The sequence below is a fragment of the Anser brachyrhynchus genome (genome assembly GCF_964034855.1).
Source record: "Anser brachyrhynchus genome assembly, chromosome: 14".
NCBI classification, from domain to species: domain Eukaryota; kingdom Metazoa; phylum Chordata; class Aves; order Anseriformes; family Anatidae; genus Anser; species Anser brachyrhynchus.
In genome coordinates this window covers 3,127,709-3,149,543 of record NC_137709.1, presented here as the reverse complement: position 1 = coordinate 3,149,543, position 21,835 = coordinate 3,127,709, and the positions used below count along the sequence as shown (strand labels likewise).

The window sequence follows — 21,835 nt, the reverse complement described above, 5'->3', positions numbered from 1 at the left end:
CATTCCTGGAGCAGCCCTACAGCCCGTGAGGGCTGAGACACTGTCCCCGGAAAGTGGAAAATCCAAGCAGCGGTGGCACTCTGAGTGGCTTTTTGATTTAATATGTAAAGACCACTTTTCGTTTTACACAGGTGGCTTTCCTCAGTCTGCCTCCGATCGATCTGGGAGGGATAGGGGCTGACAGAGGGTGGGCTCTGCAGGCACCGACCACAGCCCTGCGCAGGGGCTCAGCGTTACAGCTGGGACCGAGATCCTGCGCTCCAGCCGCTGTGAGACTGCCGGGCACTCGAAAACCACCCTCACTTGAGCTCCGCACTTAAGGGTACTTCAGCTTATAGTTTAATCCTTCAGGAATAATGACTGAACAAGCACGCTATGTACAGGGCTCTCAGAGGAACATCTAAAAGAACCACAGGGCATTTACTCCTCGATAGCCCAGGCATATACACAGATTGAAGCAGAGCATTAAACGTCTCCGGGCACTTGCAGGCCCTTCAGATCCCACACCATCGCTCAGCCTCTGCTCTCACTCTGCAGGATGCTGTCAGGGCTCCCCGTTAAGGGTGGCCCTCCAGCCCCGCAGCGTGCCCGCATCCAGCAGTGGTGGCTCCTTGCACCACCAGACACGTCCCCTCTTAGCGGCACTTACACATTTCTCTTTACTCCTTCCTGCTGCAGACTTTCCGCTCCTGCCAGTCCCTTACAGAGAACAGATCTCCTCCGCCCGCCACCCAGGTCAGCATCCCTGCCTGCGCCCAGAAGGACAGATGGACAGTCTTTACAATAAAGGACACCCAGGGGCTCCTCACCAACTCTCCAAGCCCAGGCCCGAAGCAGGCCGCGTGCATTTGGACTTGTAGTGACTTGCTGTGTAACTGAGTCCATTCCTCCTGTTTGTTTTGAGTCTCTGCGGCGCGATTAACAGTGCTCCTTGGCACTTCCCTGAAGCATTCGGCAGCTTTCAGACAGAGCAAGTCACCGAATTATTACCATGTGCACACCAGCGCGTCTTTATTAATTGAGTACCCAGCCGGGCAAATTTCGGGCCTGATTTAAGCAATGTATGAACTAAGAATAACTTGAAAACATCTCACGAAGGTGCTGTCGCCCGGTGTTTACACCTGCAGAGAAGACGTTTGTGTGACGTGGGGGAACCGGAGGATGGATCTGATGAGGGGAGACAGGAGGAAACCCTTCCCCTGAGGATGAGAGAGAGGGGGAGCAAATCATTTTTCTGGGGAGTAAATAACCAGAGTTCCTGTCAGAAGGACTGCTTTAGCCATAAGCTAGTGAGGAGATGAAAAACTGCCATCAGAACGAAAAGTGCTAGAAGCAGCAGAAATGCATGCAACTGAAAGGTTAGCAATTGGGTAGGAAAAAGGAGGAAATAAATGCTGCAGAATCTTCCCTCTCAGCAGAAATTTAGGGAAAAACCTAGCAGACTGTTTAAAGAAACCGTTTACAGCGATTTTCTTTACTCCTAAGTTATAGCGCATGTTCTCCTTCCAGCTGAATGAGGCAGCCTTTTTGCTGATGCAGAACACATCCCGCTCGTTCATTTCCAGCACAATGCCCGGAGAATTAGGTGCACAATTCCCGTTAACAAGAATGGAGATTGCACACGTCTCCCTCCTTCCTGCACATCACAGCACACATAGCTGGAGGTGTGGGGCAGAGAACGCCAGACACATCGCTCCTGCTCTCGGCTATCGGGTGTTGGAGGGCTACAGCTGGAATCTCTGCTAAAACGGGAAATATTTCGCTGCTAGAGCCATTCCTCCTATCTACCATTTACAAGACTGATGACCAGCCTCAATATGCAGCAGCTGAATACAAATCAGCCTGCTAGCTTTGTGTTGTGTGAAAACAGGAAAAATAAACGCCTGAATTTTACCTTCTCGGGAAATAATGCAAGCAGCAACACGGTCACATGCCTGGCTCCCAGCGTAATCTCAATCAGGGCACAATTCAGCTCTGATGGGCTTTTGTAAATATGTAACTGACCTTTCTAAGCGTGTGACATGGGCTTCAGAGCGGCTCCACTGCCTTCAATACCTGCCTGATCCTGTGAGGTGATGAGCTCCTTCAGCGCTCGGTGAACTCATCAGGATTTAAGACCAGGCAGGCTCGCAGAGCCGGGCCCTAAGTCCTCAATTCAGAATCCATGAAACAAGCATGACATTGATCCCAGACTTTGATGGACACACGGCTCTAGCCGGAGGCAGAGCTAGATTCATGGACTTTAGGGATAGAAATGTGGTGTTTTTTTTTTTTTCTGACAGAAAGATGGGAAATATCTTAGGAGAAAATGTTTCATGAGAAAATATTTCACGACAAGACTTCCAACCTGGAAGCGGGATTATAACGTCTGTTTATAGCTTCTTTTAGCTGGATTTTTTTTTTCTCTTCTATCAGGAAAATCGCACGTATGGCTCTCTGACTGAAGCGACGGAGGCGCAGGGACCGCCAGAGCCCCGCTGGAGGGGCCGGCACCCGCCCGCAGCACAACGCCCTGCCCTCCGGCCGAGGCAGGCACGGGCTCCTTGCCCCTGCTTCAGGCCGCTGGTGGTCAGTGGGAGCCCCTGGATTCTGCAGTCACCAGCGTCCCGCACAGAGAGACGTCACTGTGTTCACGTCCCGTAACTCCAGTTTCCGAACTGGCCGACCAGAGAGAGAATCTTCCAGTAAAGACACCGGGCCAGATTAATTCCGGAATTACAGCCTATAATATTGAGAGGAAACTGCTGGCGGTGTACAGGCTCAGACAGTTCGAAAGACGCACAGCATCATTTCGTTCTTTCGCTGTCGAAATAAAACAAGCTCGCGAGGGAACAGACAGTTAAAATTGAGCAGTCCGCGCGGCTAAAACGTGCTGCGCTCCGGGCTCTCATCAAAAGCTGCCTTTGTGGCACGTCCGCGCGTTTGTACAATCGGGGCACTCTGAGGCTATGCCGGCTACAAATTCTGTTTCTCTCGCAGCTCTGAAGAGGAATAATTTCCGTGGAGCACCCGGCAGTGTCCCCGCCTGGAGCTGCTGCCTCCGAGCCTCCCGGCGCCTCTATAAATAGCAGATCAGCGGCTCACCTACCCCGAGCTCCCCACACACTCACTTCACTTCGCTGCCTTCCTGTTTGTTAAAGCTGTCACCATGACTCAGATTTCCCCTATCAGATTCTCTGCGCGGGGAGATTCCCAGTACATTATATGGCAGCGTGGAGCTATTGAGCTACTTAGGTTTATATCGCCTAAGCTGCTTAGGTTTATATCACCAGACGTGATACGCTTCTGAAGAGCTCGACGCTTGAAGCAACGTAATTACCATCAGAGGTCTCAGAGCTCCAAACCGCTTCAGCTAACAGAGAGGGTCTCCATCGTTTTGATGACAATGCTGAGTGAAATAGTGTCAAAATCCCAGACAAACTTCACACACAAAACCAATGACGAACGCAGAGCGATGACCACCAAGCTCCGTGCAGGACCGCGACGTTTTCCTGATCTAGTTGCAAAATTCCCTACGACCTAGGCTGCCGTGCAATGCCCCTCTCATACTCCTAGCCCCCTGCTCAACCGAGATATCATTTACACTGTGAAGCAAAATGCTCTCTTGCTCTTTGGTTAAGAAACACAGTGATGAAGAAAGATGTAAATTTCACTGCCAGCACCCGTTTTAATAGCTTGTTAATTTTCAGGCTTTTATTAGAGTTGTTGAAGTGACTGGAACTTCTACACCGATGCAATCTTACCTCCGAACTCCTGTAATGGCACTGCTCATGTATTCATCAAAGCGCTGGATTGTTTGTACTAGAAATCTCCAGATAACCTGCTTACGCAGTGACGTTAGAGATATCTGTCAGGCCCTAATATTTCATTTCCTGCATAAATGTTTCATAGGCTCCACACTCTGAATGTGAAAAGAGTAAAATACTCCTTTGATCGTTCATTTGAAGTGTTTTCTGCGTCCTTTCAAAATGAATGGAACCGTGCAGTCAGCAGTGAGACAATTAAGTTGGATAAACTGATACGCAGATATCTAATGACATTTGGCATGCTTTACGGTGATGTAAAACCGAGGAGTTTCCCTCTTCTCCTGTATACAGCTGACCTCTATTTTAACAGGTTTGGAGGTGAAATGTCCCTGAAGACGCTGCCCAAACTCCCCACTCACGTTGAATGTTCCTAAGCTGCCCCGGTGCCACAGGTAACTGCCCTGTGCCGTACACGTCGTGGCTGTGCCAACCTGAAGATTTGAACCCGCACGTGCCCAGCGTTTCCCTAACCCTGTCATGAGTCCTGCCCTGCCCCTCTGAATTCAGGGACAACAAGTCTTGTGATTGGCGTGGATCTGTTTCTCAGAAAAGACTAGAAAATTCTGTATTTAACGCCTGCAGTTAACATAGGCACAAGGCAGCAAGGCAGACTAATTACAAGAGTTTGGAGCCCACCCTTCTTTAAGCAGAGGTGCAAGCTTCGTTAGAGCCGCAGCTGGGATGAGAGCTAGGCTGCTTGTCGTGTTGGTCCTCCCTAACTTCCACCTGCTTGGTAAGAAGATTCAGTTTCTAAAGAACAAAACCATGCAGCAGTTTAAATTCTGGTACTCTAGAACACTTCAGGGATTGTTTTTAGAATGACGGAATTGCACAAAAATAGAGGTGGAAGGGAAATCACCTGGTCTATGAAAACCTGTAGCCTGTTTCTGGAGCTGAAACTGTACTGAGGACAATCTGGGTTCTTCCTTCAGGTGTGCGTAACTCTGTAACTATATATATTTTCCAATGAAGTGTATGAATTGCCAGACTTATCTATTTAGTTATTAAAAAGATGATTAGGAACGGTGAGCCAACTATCCTTCTTGGCGGTTCTTATCGTTTTGTTATTTTCTTCTACTTGTGTGCCTGACTTCATTCCCTGTCATCACCTCCCTTACGCTGGGACCGAAAGCCCCTGGAACGAGGCCACGACGCTGGCTCTGCTCGTGCGGGCTCCTGGCCACGACCAGAGGTCTGCGACGCCCTAATACCTCCAGTACTGGTGTGCCACAAGAGCCCAACGCCACGCACTGCAAACATGTTTTCACATTGCTTTGTAACACCAACACGTGCGAATTTTACTTGTGGCGACGCTTCTGTTGTTATGTATTTTTATCAAGGGAGCCAGTTGCAACAAGCAGAACCCTGAGACGGTTAAAGCCTACTTCGAGTTAATTTAAAATAACGCACTCTCTCTCTAGACTCGTACATCTTTACAAAGAAAATGGCAAGCAATCCAGAACATTCACAGCGTAACGACATTCAGATGTGTCTAGGCATAAATAGCAACTTCTAAACCAAGAATTTGCCTCTGGAGCCTTTTCAGTAGGCCGTCAAATAGAAAATATTTAAAGGGAGACTATGATAGTATAATTTCCCTTTGTTTCAGGCAAGGATGGAGTGAATGTGTCATAAGGCCCTGAGAAAGAACATGAGAAATCTCACAGTGATCCAAAATGAAAGGACTTCATTATAGACCAAATCCTCACCCATTTAAATCAGTCAGAAATCTGTTGACTTCAGTAGTCTTGGATTTCCTGACAGTTCCGACCAAAAAACAAATACATAAATAAAATTGAGCAGCATGTTGCACAACGTCAGGCCTCTGTTTTCTCTTCCCAAGTAAATTACTAGGGATTTTCAGAGGCAGTAGTTGCAGGACCCGGCCCTAGGCGTGTTTCAGAACGCAGGCAGAGACCTCACTCGGAGCACTGCACCCACGGGGGACGTGGCCGGGCCCGCCAGGGACTTGTGACAACTCCTTGAGCTAAAGCCCAGACTTCCAGAAGGGAAAAACTCTTTCCACGTGTGAGCATAGTTGGGGTTTCTTTGTACAACAGTAAGTAATTGGGATTTCACTGCTAACAAGTTGCTGTTTTAATAAATTTACACGAGAGCGCCCTTACGAGCGGGTGGTGCTCAGCCCCCAGCACCTGCTGAGAGCGCCCAGGGGCAGCACTGCTGTCCTCCCCGACAGGAGGGGGGTGCAGGACTGCAACGCGCTCCTCACACCCAGATTTCCAGAGAAAGATGCGAGCCGTGAGTGAAACGGAGAGCTCTGCCTTCGCCTCTCGGGCTATTTATCGCCCTGTAACCACAAACACAGCCTTACCTACAAACACGGCGAGCAGAAAGCAGATGAATCACAATGCAAATATCAGCAATTTCTCCTGACTTATTTCTTTCTACGGAAGAGCAAGCACGCAAACAAACCCAGTAACAACACATTGAGTTCCCCAGTTTACTCCTTATCCCACTCAATAAAGGGTAGGCTTTGCTACCGCTTAATTCAATGGAAAAATTCCTTTAGGTCTCCATGGGAACAGCATTGGGCCTATAATACTTAACCATAAGTACCAAATTCTATAAGCTTTGGCTGAAACTTTTTAGTGTCCTTTTAAAGATCTCCGCGGATAAAGAACTTCAGGCTCTGGAGTCAATAAAGTCAATGAAGCAGCTTTCACAGGCATCAAAAGTTCACTTTCAAACTTTTCTACAAAATAGTTACTGGAATTTGGGAAAAGCGAGCACAAAGAAAACACTGTAATAACTAACACAATGACCCTTTCAACAAGTAAAGCGAGCAGTCTTTTAAATGAAATTGGACTTAAAGTATATTTGGACCAGACAGTGAAAGGAAATCCCTCACCAGCACATCGCAAGGCCAATAATGTGTAAACAGATAATAGCAAGAGCTGTGCGGTTCATAATTAATTCAAAGGAGATGGCATTTCTGTCTTCTTCCCGGTTTTGGTCAGCCATCGAAGACAATCTGCCTCAGTCTGTGCGAAGTACCATAGTTCAGAACCGAATTCCTTCTACTCCCATCACAATAGCAATAACACGAAGTATTAAAAATGGCAACATTTACATTTACTGGACATCATATTTGTGTGGCAGAGTCCTGGACGACAGCCCGAACTCACACTGTTCCCTTCTCACCCAGCGAAGGCTGAGTAAGCCGAAACATATGCAATAAATAACGGGTGGTGACAATAACGAACACTGTTATTAATAACCCGATGCTGAGGCTGAACTCGAGTTCAACTCGGGACCTGTTCGGAGATTTGTAAGCAAGGGCTTATCTAGGATAAAAACCAACGTGGGTCGCAGCAGCTGGGGGTGACCTTGCTCTGGCCAAGTCGGTTGCTGGAGAACACTTCAGGTTCCCCTCCGTGCCCCATCCCAGGGGTGCAGACGTGCCTCAGCTGGGGCTGCAGCACCCCCCGGCTCCGGGGTTCAGCCTTCGGTATGCGCACCCAACTGGCGGCTGCCAAAAGTATTCAGCTCAGGAATTAATCAGCCACAGCGGGTAACGACCCAAATTTAACAAACAAGGACAGGAACACAAGATCTTTTCAGTGGCGCGGGCTGAGGACTGATTGCTCCGTGCTACAGGTGGAGGCTCGGCGGCGAAGCCCATCCACCTCCGACACGAACGGCCTCTACAGCGAGGCCTCCAATAAATCAGTCAGCACCATGATACCATAATGCCGCCTTTATGCTGCAGTTTGACCCAGCGCTGGCACGTGCATAAGGGTAAAAATAATTTACTTTATGACATCACCGAACTCCTGATTAAAACGTTCTCATGCTGGGACTTTAAAATGCACTTTCTCTTACTAACATTTCCACCAGCTCAGAAAATCCCATGCTACGTGCTTCGACCACATCATAAAGAAAAAGGCTTCATTTTGGATGCTGAACAACGTATGCTGTTTAGGAGCAGTGTCTTTACTTTCTGGCAGGATACAGCCTTCACACAGACCAGCTCAGGAATTTCATTCTGACCCAAGTATTAAAAGGGATTTGCACATCCATGGAGGCTGGAATACTAGCAGTAGTGGGACAGTACCAAACACAGAAGATATCCTGTTTTAAAATCTCCATTTCCACTGCAGAAACATGGGAGAATGACAAGAAACCTTTAGGGAATATTGCAATTTCCACAGCCTTGTGATGCTAATTACAGTCATTATCAGAGTCTAAAAAGTTCTGAGCATTTTTTGTTCTCTGCTCATGGCAGCTGTGATGAGACAAACTCAAGGTGCAATAACAATGTTACACAGACACAAAAAATCCTAAGATCCACTTAATTTCAATATTACTACCTTTTTTTTTTTTAAGATTCTAAAACAATCAACTCAAAAAGCTTTCTTCTATGTACACACACACACGCATAATCCAAGGTACATTATTTTCTAAAATAACAACTTCTGTCCTTTGAATTCAGAGCAATCTGAGGAGCAGAGAAGCATATGGTTTTATATTTTGTTTGTTTGTTTTTAGCTTTACCTCCTTTTTCCTTTGCTTCTTACACCATGTCTTTTAATATCGAGGCAATGGATTTTTGTGTATTTCCCTGTTTTAATGTAGGAGATTGAGAAAAAAAAAAAAAGAGCATCTAGAGGTTAACTGTGAAACTCATGTTTGACAAAACCATCCACACACACGTAACAACACACAATTCTTCTTTGGTGTCCCAACTTTTGGCTGTTTTTATCCCGAAAGCTTTTAATAAACAAAAAAAGAACGCATCCTGAATCACTCAGCGCTGTGGCTGCGTGCCTTCCGTATGGCCCACGAGCTGGATCCCAGCGAGGGCTCGCAGCGGTGAGTAGCACAACACTCAGGTTCACGCCTTCTGACCTTGTCGGGTGCCCTGAAACACAACCTGCGTGATCGCAGCGTGCTCAGCTGCCTGGAGCAGGGCAGCAGCGTACCCGCTCGGAGGGCAATGCCTGGAGCCTCGAGCTTCATGGTCTTCATGGGCCCAAGTCAGGGCGTTCAGAGCACGGGGGGAGGCGGCACCATCCTCTTTTTTTTGCGCATTTCTTCAGCAGTCAAGAGCCTGAGTTTATTTCTCGCCTGAGGAATTCCGAACCCACGTTCTTACTTCCCAGGGGAATACTTTAATGCTACAGGGGAACAAAAGTAGTTTGTGCTCTCACGAAGCTCTTCTGTTAGAAAGATTAATGAAAACAGGAAAAGAAGGCCAGATAATTGTTTTATCCAGAAACTTAAAAAATAAAACAGAGGGCTGGAGCAGAGACCTGAGCTGGGGCACCATACAAACAAATGCCTGAGCCGTGCTAATCTTCAGTCCCGTGGTCACTCGTTCCCCATTTGCAGTCCAACGAGCCTTTCATTCTTTTTTGCACCGTGGAGCACCATCAAAAGGAGAGGTGGAGAATGCCTCCTTGCCAAGTCACACATTATAGCAGATTGTCTGCTGATTACCTCTTTCCTCTTCCAAAAAAACAACTCTAAACAAATAAGGCACAGTATTTGCCTGGGACAGTTTCCACAAACAGTAAAACCCTCAAATAAAAGCCCTAGGTAGGGAAGTCTGGCCAGATGATAAGGCTCTTCCTCTCCTCTGCATTTGGATATACATCAACAGAGCTCTCACAGAACCTTGACATGCAAAACACAGCGTTTTGCTATCTGCCTATATTCTCCTACCTGCTTACTTTGAGCATCTAAATGCCAGTGTAACGACCGGGCGATCTTCCTTTCTTCCTGTAATTTTTTTTTTTTTTTATTAGGGAGCTCCTAATCTCTAAGTATTTAGAGGTTTGTTTGTTTGACACATTGAATTAATTGACTATTAATACGAAACCTCCCACGGAGAGGCTTCCGACACACCACCTCAAGCTGTGATTCCTTCACGTCTCACAGCCTCGGGCCTCGACTCTGCAATTACCCACACCGGCGGCGAGGAATCCCGACGGGACCGCGCGCACGAGCGCGTGAATCACATTCGCCGAGATCCGAGTCTCGTCGCTGCGGCTTGGGGCTGGCTTTGGGTGAGACATCTTCGGGGAACCAAGGCCTGAAGGAAGCGGCGTTAGCAGGCGATGGATGCTTGGCACCTCCGCGACTGGCGGCAGCGCCGGCACGCAGGAGGCAGCGCTGCTCTGAGCCTGGCTGTGGCAATGCCCCCAGCTGGGCTGCCCCCAAGCACACAGGGCAGCTAAACCACAGAAATATGGGACGGCCTGGGTGCGAAAGGGCCTTAAAATTTCCTAGTTTCACCCCCTGCTGCGGGCAGGGCTGCGGGGTTGCCAGCTGCTGGAGGAGGCTGCCCAGAGCCAAACCCCCCTCGCCTCTGCCTGTACAGCTACGAAAAATGGTGAGGGACGTGTGCGCGTGTCACAGCAGCACCGGGGCGGATAACGGGTGGGTAATTAAACGCGATCCCAGAGGGATTTCAGGTCACTCTTTGGGAACCCACAGGGAAAACGTGTGGGGAACTGCTCGCTGTCCGTGAGCCAAAGCCCCGTGAGGAGCCGTGCCCCCAACGGTCACGGCCACGAGCACTCCTCCGCGGTGCCCCCGCTGTCCCAACCCCCCAGTGCCACAATTACACCGCCTAATTAACTAATTAACTCCTAAATCACACGGGGGGGGGGGGGGGGGGGCGGCCCCGCCCCGCTCCTCCAGGGCAGACGAGGCGCGGGGCAGAGCGGAGCGCGGAAGCTGCCGGGGGAGCGCTTCCGGGGGCCGCGCGGGCCGCTTCCTGCCGGCGGCGGCCTGGTGCCGCGCGGGGCGGGGGGGGGGATCGCTGCCCCTGCCTTTAATTAAGTTTTGTGTTAATTTGTATTAATTTGCGCCCCGTGTGCGCGCAGGGAGCAGCGGCGGGGGCTCGGCCCCGCCCCACGGGGGGGCTCTGCGGTCTCTCAGTCCCTGCCGCCCCTCGCAGAGGAGGCTCCTCACCCCCAGATGCAGGCGCGTGGGTGCCGTCACCTCGCGGGGCTGACCCAGCTTGCGGCGCTGATCGCTGATAAACCTCCTCCCGCCCCAGGTCCGTCTCAGATACCCGTACACCCCCCCCCCAAAAAAAAATAAATGTCCTGAGCTTAATCAGTCTGTGGCCAGGCTGAGCTGCAACAACCAAACTGATGGGAACTCTGGTGGATGGCGAATCTCTTCTCACACGCATCACAGGAACAAAACAAATAGTGACACGGGAGGTTAAAGTGAGAAAAAGTCAGAATTTTGACTAATTCTTAGAAAGAGTGATCTTTTTGGCATTAGATTTGTAAACATCTTTGCCTTGATGCATGGTTTGCATTACGTACCACTGCTTTGGTAGCGCTGCTACGAAAAGGCAAACTGGGTCCTTTGGGGACTCTGTTACCAATTAGAGGGAGCTTCAAGATCTTTTAAACGTAAATTCACTGGCGTAAAGTGACTTCTCAGGATTTTAGTTTAGTATTACTTAGTACTAACTCTTTTAAGCCTCTACAACTAACCGCAATTTTCTATAACATCTTAGATTCTACGGTGCAATGGTTTTGCTCCACGAGCTCCCAACACGGAGCTGTCTGAAGGGCACTCCAAGTGCAGTGTTTATAATGCATAGCGCTGCTCCTATAAATCATACAACTTTAGGAGCAGGTGAGGTACAAACTGATATTCCTGTTCCACTGCATTTACACGGATCAGCTTTCACTAATGACAATGGCAAATAATAAATATTCTCTCCTCCAGCTGAAATAAACTTTCATTGCTTTTCAGGCAACATTGAGCTGCATTTTTTTTGTATGGGACTTGAGAGTTTTAATACGTAGGTAATGCTGGCTGGAATTATGACAAAGGGATTACAATTTTGTTGCTGGAAGGATAAAAAGGCCTAATTCGGTACTATAAACATCCGCCGTGGTTTACAGAATAAAGGAAGAAATCAGCATATCAGCATTTACAAAGACAAAACCGAAGTTCTTTAAAATTGGCAACTTCAGGACATTTGGCACCTCTGTGAAACAGACGTGACGCCAGGTTCCAAAGAAAAACTCCATTCAATCTACAGTCATGTTCTCTGCTGTTGGTAATTCATTTTTCCCCATCCCACGGGAAACTAATGGGACACCTGCTTAATTATTAGAAGATACTCAGGACTATATTACAGTATCAATATGTGAATATAGGACATACTTAGATGAGAATACTTTACAGCTTGGTAAAATAGAATCTCCCTGGAAAATAAAAGGTGCTGCCTTATTATCGAAGCCTGTGATGGGGCTGTCGCAGCTCTGTTGCTGCTTTAGGGTTACATCTGTTTGCCCACTCGAAGGTGGCAGCTACCAAAACTCTTCCTCATACAACTGAGGACGCACAGAACCAAGTCAAACACTCTTTGTTGTGGATTTATCCACAGCGAAGGCAACGACAGCATGGATTAACTTTTGTTTGTAAGGTGTGTGGCATGATCAGTATGTAGCAAAAGGGAAAACGGACTGAAAATGAGCCCTTTGACAGAGATACAGAAGGAGAGAAGGATGTCTTGCACTGAGGTTATGTATTTAACAGTTTTACATGAAATATTTATATATAAAAACTTTGTTAAGTGCTTTTTCTCCAATTTAAAAATCTAAAGAATTCAAAAATAAGGCATTCAATATTTGAAAAAGTACAGATTTACAAAATGTGTATATTCTGTCATGAAAACTCCACACCAACATTATACACTTGGAAAAAAAATACAAACAGGATATATTACAAATTTATGTAGCAATAACTTAGTTCATACCATGCAATAAAAAGTACGTTAATCAAGATACACAAGCTTTTAAGTTTCCTAAACTGGAGGGCTTAATTCTGTTTGCAGATGAGTTTTTATGCAAATTCTTAGAGCTGTGGCACTTGAAATTTCTGGTAGCCTTTCTATTGAGAGTTAAATTGTACATAATGATTATGAGGATGGAGAGTAACGAAGCAGCTGTTACGAGTCATTCCAACTTTGTTCGACAATAGCTGAAACTCTTTTCTCGTATTCACGTTTGTTCTCCTGATAAAGTTGTGCTGCCTGGCTGTTCGCCGGACTGTTTGGATTAGGTTCATCAAGCAGAGACTGCAAGAAGGAGAGAACAAAAAGTGAGACAAACCAGCACATTTTGGAACAGGGAAAAAAAGACAACAACTTATAACCTGCAAATCCAATGTTTAACAGCATGATGCCAATTGATTATTTGGCCATTACACCACTAACGTCATTCAGGTCTAAAGAGGGGCTCCTAAACCTCACTGTAGGAAAATAAAACCAATCTCCCAGGAGAAAAGAAAATGTGCATTTTTACTGTGCCACACCGTATTTACTTAATCCAAATTAAGCAGATTTCAGCAGTATTGTCTCCTTGAGGAAGTCACAAGCCAAGGCTTTGTGAAAAGGTTACACTATTTCAAACATTATTTAAATACTACAACTGCTTGCCTGTCTTGACTGAAAACAGTTAAAAATGAAACAGTTAAATGAAAACAGTTAAAAATGAAACAGTAACTGTTTTCCTGTAAAAATATCCATTGGCAGTTTTGTAGGTCAAAATCGGTAATTACCTAGGTCAGCACCTTAGTCTTTATTTGACCTAAAAAGCTACTGCTTAGTCTGCAGGTATTTGAAGGTCCCTGATACAGACATCCGCCAGCCACACCACTGAGCTGTCTGTTCTGGAATAGGGACTAAGACTTATACATGCTTAGTTGCATAATACAACATAATTGTTAAAGAGATGCAAACTTACCTGAATTGAAGTTAAAATAGATGAAACGTCGTATGTTGGACTCCATCGATTCTGAAGAATATCTAAACATATGCTACCATCCGCATAAACTGTGAATACAGCATAGATACCACTTAGAAACTACCAAATTTATTTTACATTCTTTCATTAAATACCATTCAAGGAATTAATTGCTGTCTCACTTCAGTCTGTGTTTAAATTAATGCGTTAGGACAGAGTATAGCAGTTATGCCTGACACTCTCATCTGGTCTGACACCCTGTATTTTGAAGGAGACATATTACTGGAAGTAGCGAAACACTTCAGAGGGAAAGGAGGAAAGGCCAAAGAAGACGGCACTAACACAGGAATTGGTAGACCCAGACCCAGCTTCTTGCTCCTCCTGTGTGACCGGCCCAGATTCACACCGGTGTGATGCCTCCCAGCGAGCAGAGGCATTTGCTGCAGGCACGGGATGCACTGCACCAGCCGAGGCTCTCGCAGTCACCACGCGCCAAACGGGGAGCTCTGTACTCTGCTTTCACACGCTACACTCAGCAGGAGAGATGCTAAGGCAGACAACAGAAAACACTGAAAAGCGTGCCCGAAGTTCTACTTCTGTCTGCACAGCTATCGGGAGTCTTAGCACAGAAGCTTGTAAGAAGCTGAGGTTTGTCACGCCAACTGCTACACCCTGTTCTCTGCATCCAACGACTGGATAAAACCTGTGAAAAGCTGGAGGAGGAACCGCAGCACTCTCTCTCAGGCTGCCCTCACAACTGAGGCAGGGTCAGCCCCTTCCCCTCTGCTCTCCCTTGTGACCGTGCGCTCTCACCTGCCTCCTGCGCTGGCACTGGTTGGCACAGGGAAGCCCATGAAGGCACTGACTTGGCTGGAGCCTCACCTGACAGAAATGAGTAACGCTGGGCTTGATCAGTTCCCTGCTTCAACTCAAGACGTGTCTGCACAGACAGGAGCGCTGTAAAATGGAGGGGGGCAGGGATCTGCAGCAGGACTCCCCCTTTATGCCAGCCTCAGCACAGCTCCTGCTGACAGTGCTCGCACACGGTGATATATATTGATTAGAAAAAGATGGACGGCTGCTTCCTAACAGCACCATAATTCTCAATTTTTTCATCAAGCAGCTACTGCCTTAGACATCTACTTAGGAGGTGGCAGTGGATCGAGAGAGAGAGCTGTTGAGCATCCTGGAGCTTTGCAGAATACATGACTGCACCATAATATTTAATGGGTGTTATGGCTAAATAAAATTGATTTACTCACCATTCGGATGGAACATTTTTGATAAAAACCTAACAGTCGGAGGTTTATTTGGATATTCTTCTGAAAATTCTATTACTAGTTTAAAAGTACCTGTCCAAACAAACATAAACACAATCAGGTGATTAAAAAAAACCAAAAATCCTCCAGGAACATACTACGTAAGTTAATTCACACGCTCCACAATCGGTATTTCTTCCCACCATTATACAAACAAACCACATTGAGTCTGGTTTCTTTTCAGATATTTCAAGAGATAATGGAACCATGGAACTCCTCCTCGGTAATAGCAATAACAGCAGCAGCAGCTAGGTCCAACATCAATTATCCCACTGCCCTCCTCCCCATTTCTCTGACCAAATTTGCCTGCTCTATGGACTACGGTGACTTTAAGGTGTTTCATTAAGAAGGCACCATGGTGCCAGCAAAGAAACCCTGGAATTTCATAATCAGCAATCTCAGCCTTTGGAGCTCCTGACTGATTCACTGAAAACCTTTATTATGGATCAGTGAATAATTTACTGTAACTCCTCCAACCCAACACAGAGAAAACCCCATCTGCTGCTGATTATTGCACTAATACTATAATTATTAAACTCATTATTCCTCATAATAAGGGAGGCTCATTACACAGCAACTTCCATGTTTACATACATATCGGGTATCCCCCCCTCCCCTCCCCAAGTTCTATATTCAGAGCAATTCAAGATTTTTCACCTGCTCTTAGTTAGAAGAGCAGAGATGAATCAAACACGCTACAAAGACAAAACCAGAAAAGCATCGTGCTCAGCTATCTTGCTGAGCTTAGCTGTAGAGACGTGAAAACATCTGGCAGCATTAGGCCAACTTCCCCCACTAAAAACTGAGCGTTGTGTGTCTAAACAAGCCTCGATGTAAGCATTGCTTCACAGCTGTGTAACGGACCACTATGACGGGACACCACTTACAGCAAAATACGGTATTCCCAGGGCCAACAAGACCTTACTCCTTTACTTTTTCCTTGCTTAGCTTGTTCCAACTTCTATAACATCTACTGTTTTTCACAGCAGAACAATGTTAACACTGGCAATATTCACAAGAATGACGGAAGAAATAGAAGTTAGCAGCTTACCATCTTCAAAAGGTGTCCCTTCTGGCCTGAAAGGTTTAAAAAATAAACTGGTTAATAATGATCATTACTTCTAAACACGCACAATAAATATATATCTTCTTCCTCATCCCCTTCAAGACAGAAGTGGATGCAATCACGTAAATATTTAGAGAACTATCCAGAGGCAATTTCTGGGAACTCTGTCATAATTAGCAGTTTCCCATATCAATCTGCAAGTCCAGATACCCACTGCATCATCACCCCAAACAATACATACGCCATGTGTAAGGCTAGAGCTGAATTAATGAGCAGATTGCTGGCAAGCAGACTTCATTTTTACGAAAGAACATAAGATATACCCTACAGAAGGGGACCTCTAATAGATATATATATATATATATATATATTATAACCTGTACCTCATTCTCCTGGGAATCAATCCAATCACTGCTAATACATCTGGATTTAATAGCCAAGAACATGTGGTGCTCTTATGTACTTTTAAAGAGCAAGCCTGCTTTTTCATAACCCAATTCCTCTACAATCTATTCATTAAAACACAGGCAAACATTATTCAACAAAAGGAAAGAATTAAAATTGTTCATCACCTTTTTTGGGCATTCTTTATTACCCTCTGAAAACAAATTTTCCCTGTGACAGCACACTTGGTCATTTTTTATTTATTTATTTTTAAAGTTTCCTGAGTGGACATCCACAAAACCAAGAAAGCATTATAAAACAAACAAAAAAACAACACAAGGAACAGGTTTTATTAGCTTTTTGATGCAGGACTTCATAGCGACCAAAAGCTCTTACCCAAATATAACTGCATTCCACTGCATTATATTATTCTCAGACGGTGCACCACTGACACCCACAGGAGGGTCTTCTTGCAACCTAAGAATTACAAAGATAGAACGACAAGCCTTATGTAAGTGAAATACCTCCACCTGCGAGCACAATGTAATCACAACAGCCGCTTTTTAGAAATCTTCTCTCGTTCCAAATTAGCGATTACCCCAAGTGTTACGTGCAGAGTAGCAATGATCCAAACACAAAACTACAAGGTGATGCACACCACGAGTGCCTCAGGCATCACACCAAAACACCGCGCCAGCCCAACGGGTTAAATCCAGTGTTCAGGGAGAAGAGCATCTACCCTCAAAGTAACTTACAGCCCCACAGCTGGGATTTATAGTACTATGCAGTAAATCGTGAAAGAGCAGAAAGAGTGGCTGCTGCTGGCTGCCACAACGCAGAAGAGCACAAGTTACAGCCAGAAGCAAGGGCTGCGCACCACGCAGTGATATTTACAGGGCACGCCGGCAGGAACCAAGGGCAAAGCGCCGTCACTTCAACTTTTTCTGTATCCCCAAATCTGTGCAGGACGTGGCTGCGCTTGGTGTGAGCCTGCTTTGGCTGGCAAGCTGCCTGCTTCGAAAGGGAAGAGGGAGCAAGGGGGAAACCTGCGCGCTGCTCCCCGTCACCAGCTCAACAGATGTAAACATTTGTCTCTAAGGCAATAGTGGAAGCGTTTAAGTGCTTTTTAGTTCCTTAACCCTTGGCCTAGGAAAAGCACACCGCGCACTGACAGCTCCGTGAACTACGCACCCTCCTGCTGCCCATCCTCTGGGGCACCGCTGAGCGTGCAGGCCGGATCCCCTCCGAGCCGCGTTCACATCCCTGCTGTGGGTACACGCAGTTGAGGCAGCTCAGTACCCACAGCACAAACCACCTACTGCTTTGGTCAGGAGCAGGAACCTCTCCCGCGCCAGCCCGCGTGCCAGGGACGATGCCGGAGCGCTCAGCCCCACCAGCGGGGCCGGAGGATGGCTCCGGGTTTCGGATCGATTCAAAAAGCTCGTCTGCGCCCTACTGCCAAAAGGTCTGACTCCCGAGGGGTTGTGGCAAAGACTGGAGGCTAAATTGATCCGCACAGGGCCGGGAAAGCCTTTAGAATTGTTAGGGGAAATGTATTTGTTGCCCCTTTTTTAACAGCAAATATATTTAAAAAATAACCTCTCTCTCTGATGGTTTAGGCAAATCAGATGATACAAGATCTGCTGGACTGCTCGCCCTCCACGACTCTTGACAATTGCAGCATGCAAAAGGAGTTTATATTTAACAAAGTGAATCACAGTTCATGGCGCACAGTCTGTTTTTTAGTATGAGGTAAGAGTAACATAAGGCTAAATAAAAATATAACTTAGGGGTAGGAAGGAGAGAAGTAAAGAACTGACAATGAGAAAGCTGAGTACGTTTTTGGGCATTAAAGTGGTCAAATATTCAATAAATAAATGTGCACGTGGTCCACGTTTCGCTGTGCTCACTTGGTTAAACCCCTCCATGGCTTTAGTCTTCTCCACCTTAAATTTCAGAATTATCAAGTCAGCCCTTCTGAGATCACAAGATCATAAAAAAGTCTGATCGCTGTCTTGAAACACTACCTAGTCCTTCTCCCTGAAGGAATCACTGATGTTTGGTCACTTGTGCAGCCTAACGACATTAGAAAACAACGAGTATCCTGTTGTGATTTGAACGGGAATCGAGGACCACCAGCCACCAAACGCTAACACCCGAACAAAACCCGAGAATTAGGGCCTGCACCTCACGAATCCCAACTTTTTTGGGCCGATCAGGCCTTTTGGCACCGCGGCTCTGGGCAGCCACGCAGCCCAGCGCCACACAATACACGTCAACTGTTTACCAATGTATTTTCAGGTCCTGGTGTAAGACGGCTCCGCTAAAAAAAGCGACGCTATCAAAGCTGACTCACCTCCAGCAACTTGGGAGCCGCTCCGGCCCGGAGCGATCCCACGACACGCTGCCAGGTTTACCAAAAAAAACAAAAACCACCCCAAACCACACACCGACTTTTTCCACGCTCCGCTTTACGGCCGTATTTACATGGCAGACGTAGGAAGTAAGTTATCCCCGAGCCTGTGGTGCAGCCATTACCAATTAAAAGCCCCCAGCTAATAACCACTGCTGCGGCACCGGGTGCGTGGCACGGGGACCCCTGCTGCCTGCAAAAGGGGGGGGCCCTGGGCTGGGCTGGGCGGCACCGGGCCCTGCGCCCCCCGGTTCTGGGTCGGTCTCAGGGCCCAGAAATTGGGGGGGGGGGGGGGCAAAGCTTGGGGGGCCCAGAACTTGAGGGGGGGGGGGACCAAAAGCTTGATGGGGGGGGGGGGACACCCAGAACTTGAGGGGGGGGGAAGTTGAGGGGGGGACCCCAGAACCTGAAGGGGAGACCCCAGAACCTGAGGGGGGGGGCGGGGAAGACCCAGAACTTGGGGGCGGGGGGGGGAAGAACTGAGGGGGGAACCCAGAACTGAGGGGGGGGGCAGAACTTGGAGGGAGGGGCCAGAACCTGAGGGGAGGGGGCCCAGAACTGAGGGGAGGGGGCAGAACTTGAAGAGAGGAGCCATAACTGGGGGGGGGAGGAATTTGGGGGGGGGGGGGGGGGGGGCAGAACTTGGGGGGGGGGTGGTGTCAGAACCTGACGGGGGGTACCCAGAACCTGAGGGGAGCCCAGAAACTGGGGCGCCCCAATCCCCTCGGCCCCAGCCACCCCCCGGCGCCCCCCAACCCCAGCGGCTGAGAGGAAAAGGGGGGACACCCCGTCCCCCCCCCCTCACCTCTTGAAGTCGCGCATCAGCCGGCGCCGCGCCGGGGTGGACATGATGGCGGCGGAGCACAGTCCCCCCGGGCCGCAGCACCGCCTCCCGCCGCCGCCCGCACAAACAACCCGCAATGGCGTCTCCCTCCGCGGGGGGCGGGCCGCGCCGCCGGGCCCGTGACGTCACGCGGAGGGAGGGAGGGAGGCGGGGGGAGCGCTCGGCCCGTTCCATGCCCACCGCCGGGGGGGGGGGGGCGCCCCGCGGCACGGCCCACTGAGCTGCCGCGGGGGGGGGGGGCGCTGCCCGGCCTCACCTCAGGTTTTGGGTTTTTTCCCCCTCGTTTTTGCTTAGCGCCGTCGCTCCAGCCTGCCGCTTCGAGGCCCTGGCCCAGTTCGCACGTGGAGGCTCGGGAGCCAGCCCCAGAAGCGGGATTTTGCTCTGCGTGTGCTGCCCTGCTCTGGGCTCGTGTTTTGGGAGGTCACAAAAACGCCACAAGACCCGTAACGAAGCGCCACAAATGAATGTCCTCGTCCTGCTGTCGTGCTCTCACAGAGCACCGATCGCAGGCTTAGTCCAGCCCAAAGGCCCAAAGCGCCTTCTTCCCACGGCTCGTGCCACAGCCGCGCTTCAGCAGCCCGCTGGCACCGGCTGCCTTCGGGAAGGGGCTGCCCTGGGTACCCACACCCGGCCTGGCAGCTCAAGAACCTACCCTTCAAGGGCATCAACCCAAAATTGTAACCCCTTCTCCCACTTCAGTGAAAACATGCTTGAAGTGAGGTACACGCGTAAGAACTCGCACAAAGCCTGACGCTGCAAGGCAGCAAGCTTTCTCTGGAGGCGTAGGAACAAGGAGCGATCCTTCCCCGGCCACCAGCACGCGGCTCCCCGCGCTCCTGAGAAACGGCTCCCACCACGCAGCCCTCTCGGCCCGAGTTGCCTCCTTCTCCCCACACACGTGCTTCAACTTTACATGCCGCCGCTGGTCCTCCAGCTTTTTGCAGTTTATATTTAGCTCCAGCTAATTCAGAAGGGAGAAAGTAGACTGTAAAAACCAAGCGCAAGCTTGGACCTGTATAAATAATTAACAGCAGTTCAACATCACTCGCTATTCCGCTGTTAACATGCGCCCTGCCGCAGCTGCCCGGGCCTGGCAGCGAGCACATCCCCTACCCAAAGGGCTGCTCGAGTCACCCCCAACACCCCCACCCCAAAGCACCTCCACACCTCTCCTGGGGGCAGCCACCAGCTGCGTGGAAATGCCTCTCACAGGCACTGAACAGAAGAGTTAATTCTGAAATCCCGCATAGTTTCCACTGGACCCCAGAACCTTTTCAGCAGAATCGCAACAGCAACAGTATTTCTTCTCCTTTGATACCACTGGGGAAGAGCAAAAGAAACAAGAGGTCACAGCAGCTTCCTTAAAGCTTCCCTTCTGCTGCTTCCTTGAACGCAGGCATCAGCCAGGCCCTTACCAAGCCCATCATCTTTATTTATTTTTAAATTATTATTTTTGGAAGAAGCCTGCTGCAGGCCAGCTCCAGGCCCTTCCGCAGCAGCCGGGAGGCTCACCCGCAGCAGGGCTGGCAGCGCACGAGCAGCCGAGCACGCCGAGTGCTCGCAGCAGAGGGCACTGATCATCTGTCCTCCTCCTGGGCCACACGGTGGGCTTGGACAAAGCCATACCCACCAGGATGGCCTCACGGGTGTTGGCATTATCTAATTTAAAGTTTTCTTTTTAGTCTTACTTGGCAGTTAAACAGGTGTGGCTGGCAACTTCATTAGGAAAATTGAAAGCTTTAGGTTTTTTTCCCCTCTGAAGAACCAGCTGCAATTTCTGTCCTGTTGATTGCATGGAATATGTAGGTGAAAAAAACTTGCTCATCAGAAATTTCTTTCTAGTTGTGTTTTTGATTCCTGTTTCTCCCCAGAAATGATATTTGATAAAGGAATACATTACACAGAAAGGCGGCACTTTGCAGCACAGCCATTCCATCTTAGTCTTTAATAAACATATTTGTGTGGAATTTTTGTAAAACCGGAGCATTTCTCAAATAACTTTGTCCCGTCATAAGATGAGAAGCTTGAGAAGTAAGAATGAAGCGAGCTGCGTGCTTTCCTGTTTGTTAGAGCAGTCCATGCTCCCGGTAACGTCATGATTCCTTTTTCCGGGTCACTCTCTCTTTCATGCCGCTGTGTCCCTCTGGGAGGAGATGTCTGCATTAACATCAGCCAAACCCACGACTCCAAACTTAGGGAAATGAACAAGCTGAGTCACCTGTTAGACACCACTTTTGTTCTCGCTCCTTGCAGCAGCCGA

At 48.4% G+C, this 21,835-nt stretch overlaps 1 protein-coding gene and 2 long non-coding RNA genes across 4 annotated transcripts; 2 read left to right on the top strand and 1 right to left on the bottom strand.

The window, feature by feature from the left end:
* Positions 1-156: 156 nt before the first annotated feature.
* LOC308177780 lies at positions 157-12,479 on the top strand. The gene is made up of 2 exons (XR_013939404.1): positions 157-10,208; positions 11,550-12,479. It is a non-coding gene; the product is annotated as an uncharacterized lncRNA (long non-coding RNA).
* UBE2B (ubiquitin conjugating enzyme E2 B) lies at positions 12,314-21,154 on the bottom strand. Of its 2 annotated transcripts, none has more exons than XM_080555505.1 (6): positions 21,088-21,154; positions 16,715-16,795; positions 15,920-15,945; positions 14,812-14,901; positions 13,550-13,638; positions 12,314-12,882 (listed from the first exon to the last, which is right to left on the bottom strand). In XM_080555505.1, the coding sequence occupies exons 2-6, from the start codon at positions 16,738-16,740 to the stop codon at positions 12,754-12,756; spliced, it is 360 nt and encodes a 119-aa protein (XP_080411631.1). In that variant the 5' UTR covers positions 16,741-16,795; positions 21,088-21,154; the 3' UTR covers positions 12,314-12,753. The 2 variants fall into 2 exon arrangements, with proteins under 2 accessions (XP_080411631.1, XP_080411630.1); XM_080555504.1 differs by lacking the exon at positions 21,088-21,154 and adding an exon at positions 19,537-19,691.
* On the top strand, positions 17,512-21,537 carry LOC308177779. Its single transcript, XR_013939403.1, has 2 exons — positions 17,512-18,821; positions 19,870-21,537. It is a non-coding gene; the product is annotated as an uncharacterized lncRNA (long non-coding RNA).
* The last annotated feature ends 298 nt before the right edge of the window (positions 21,538-21,835 follow it).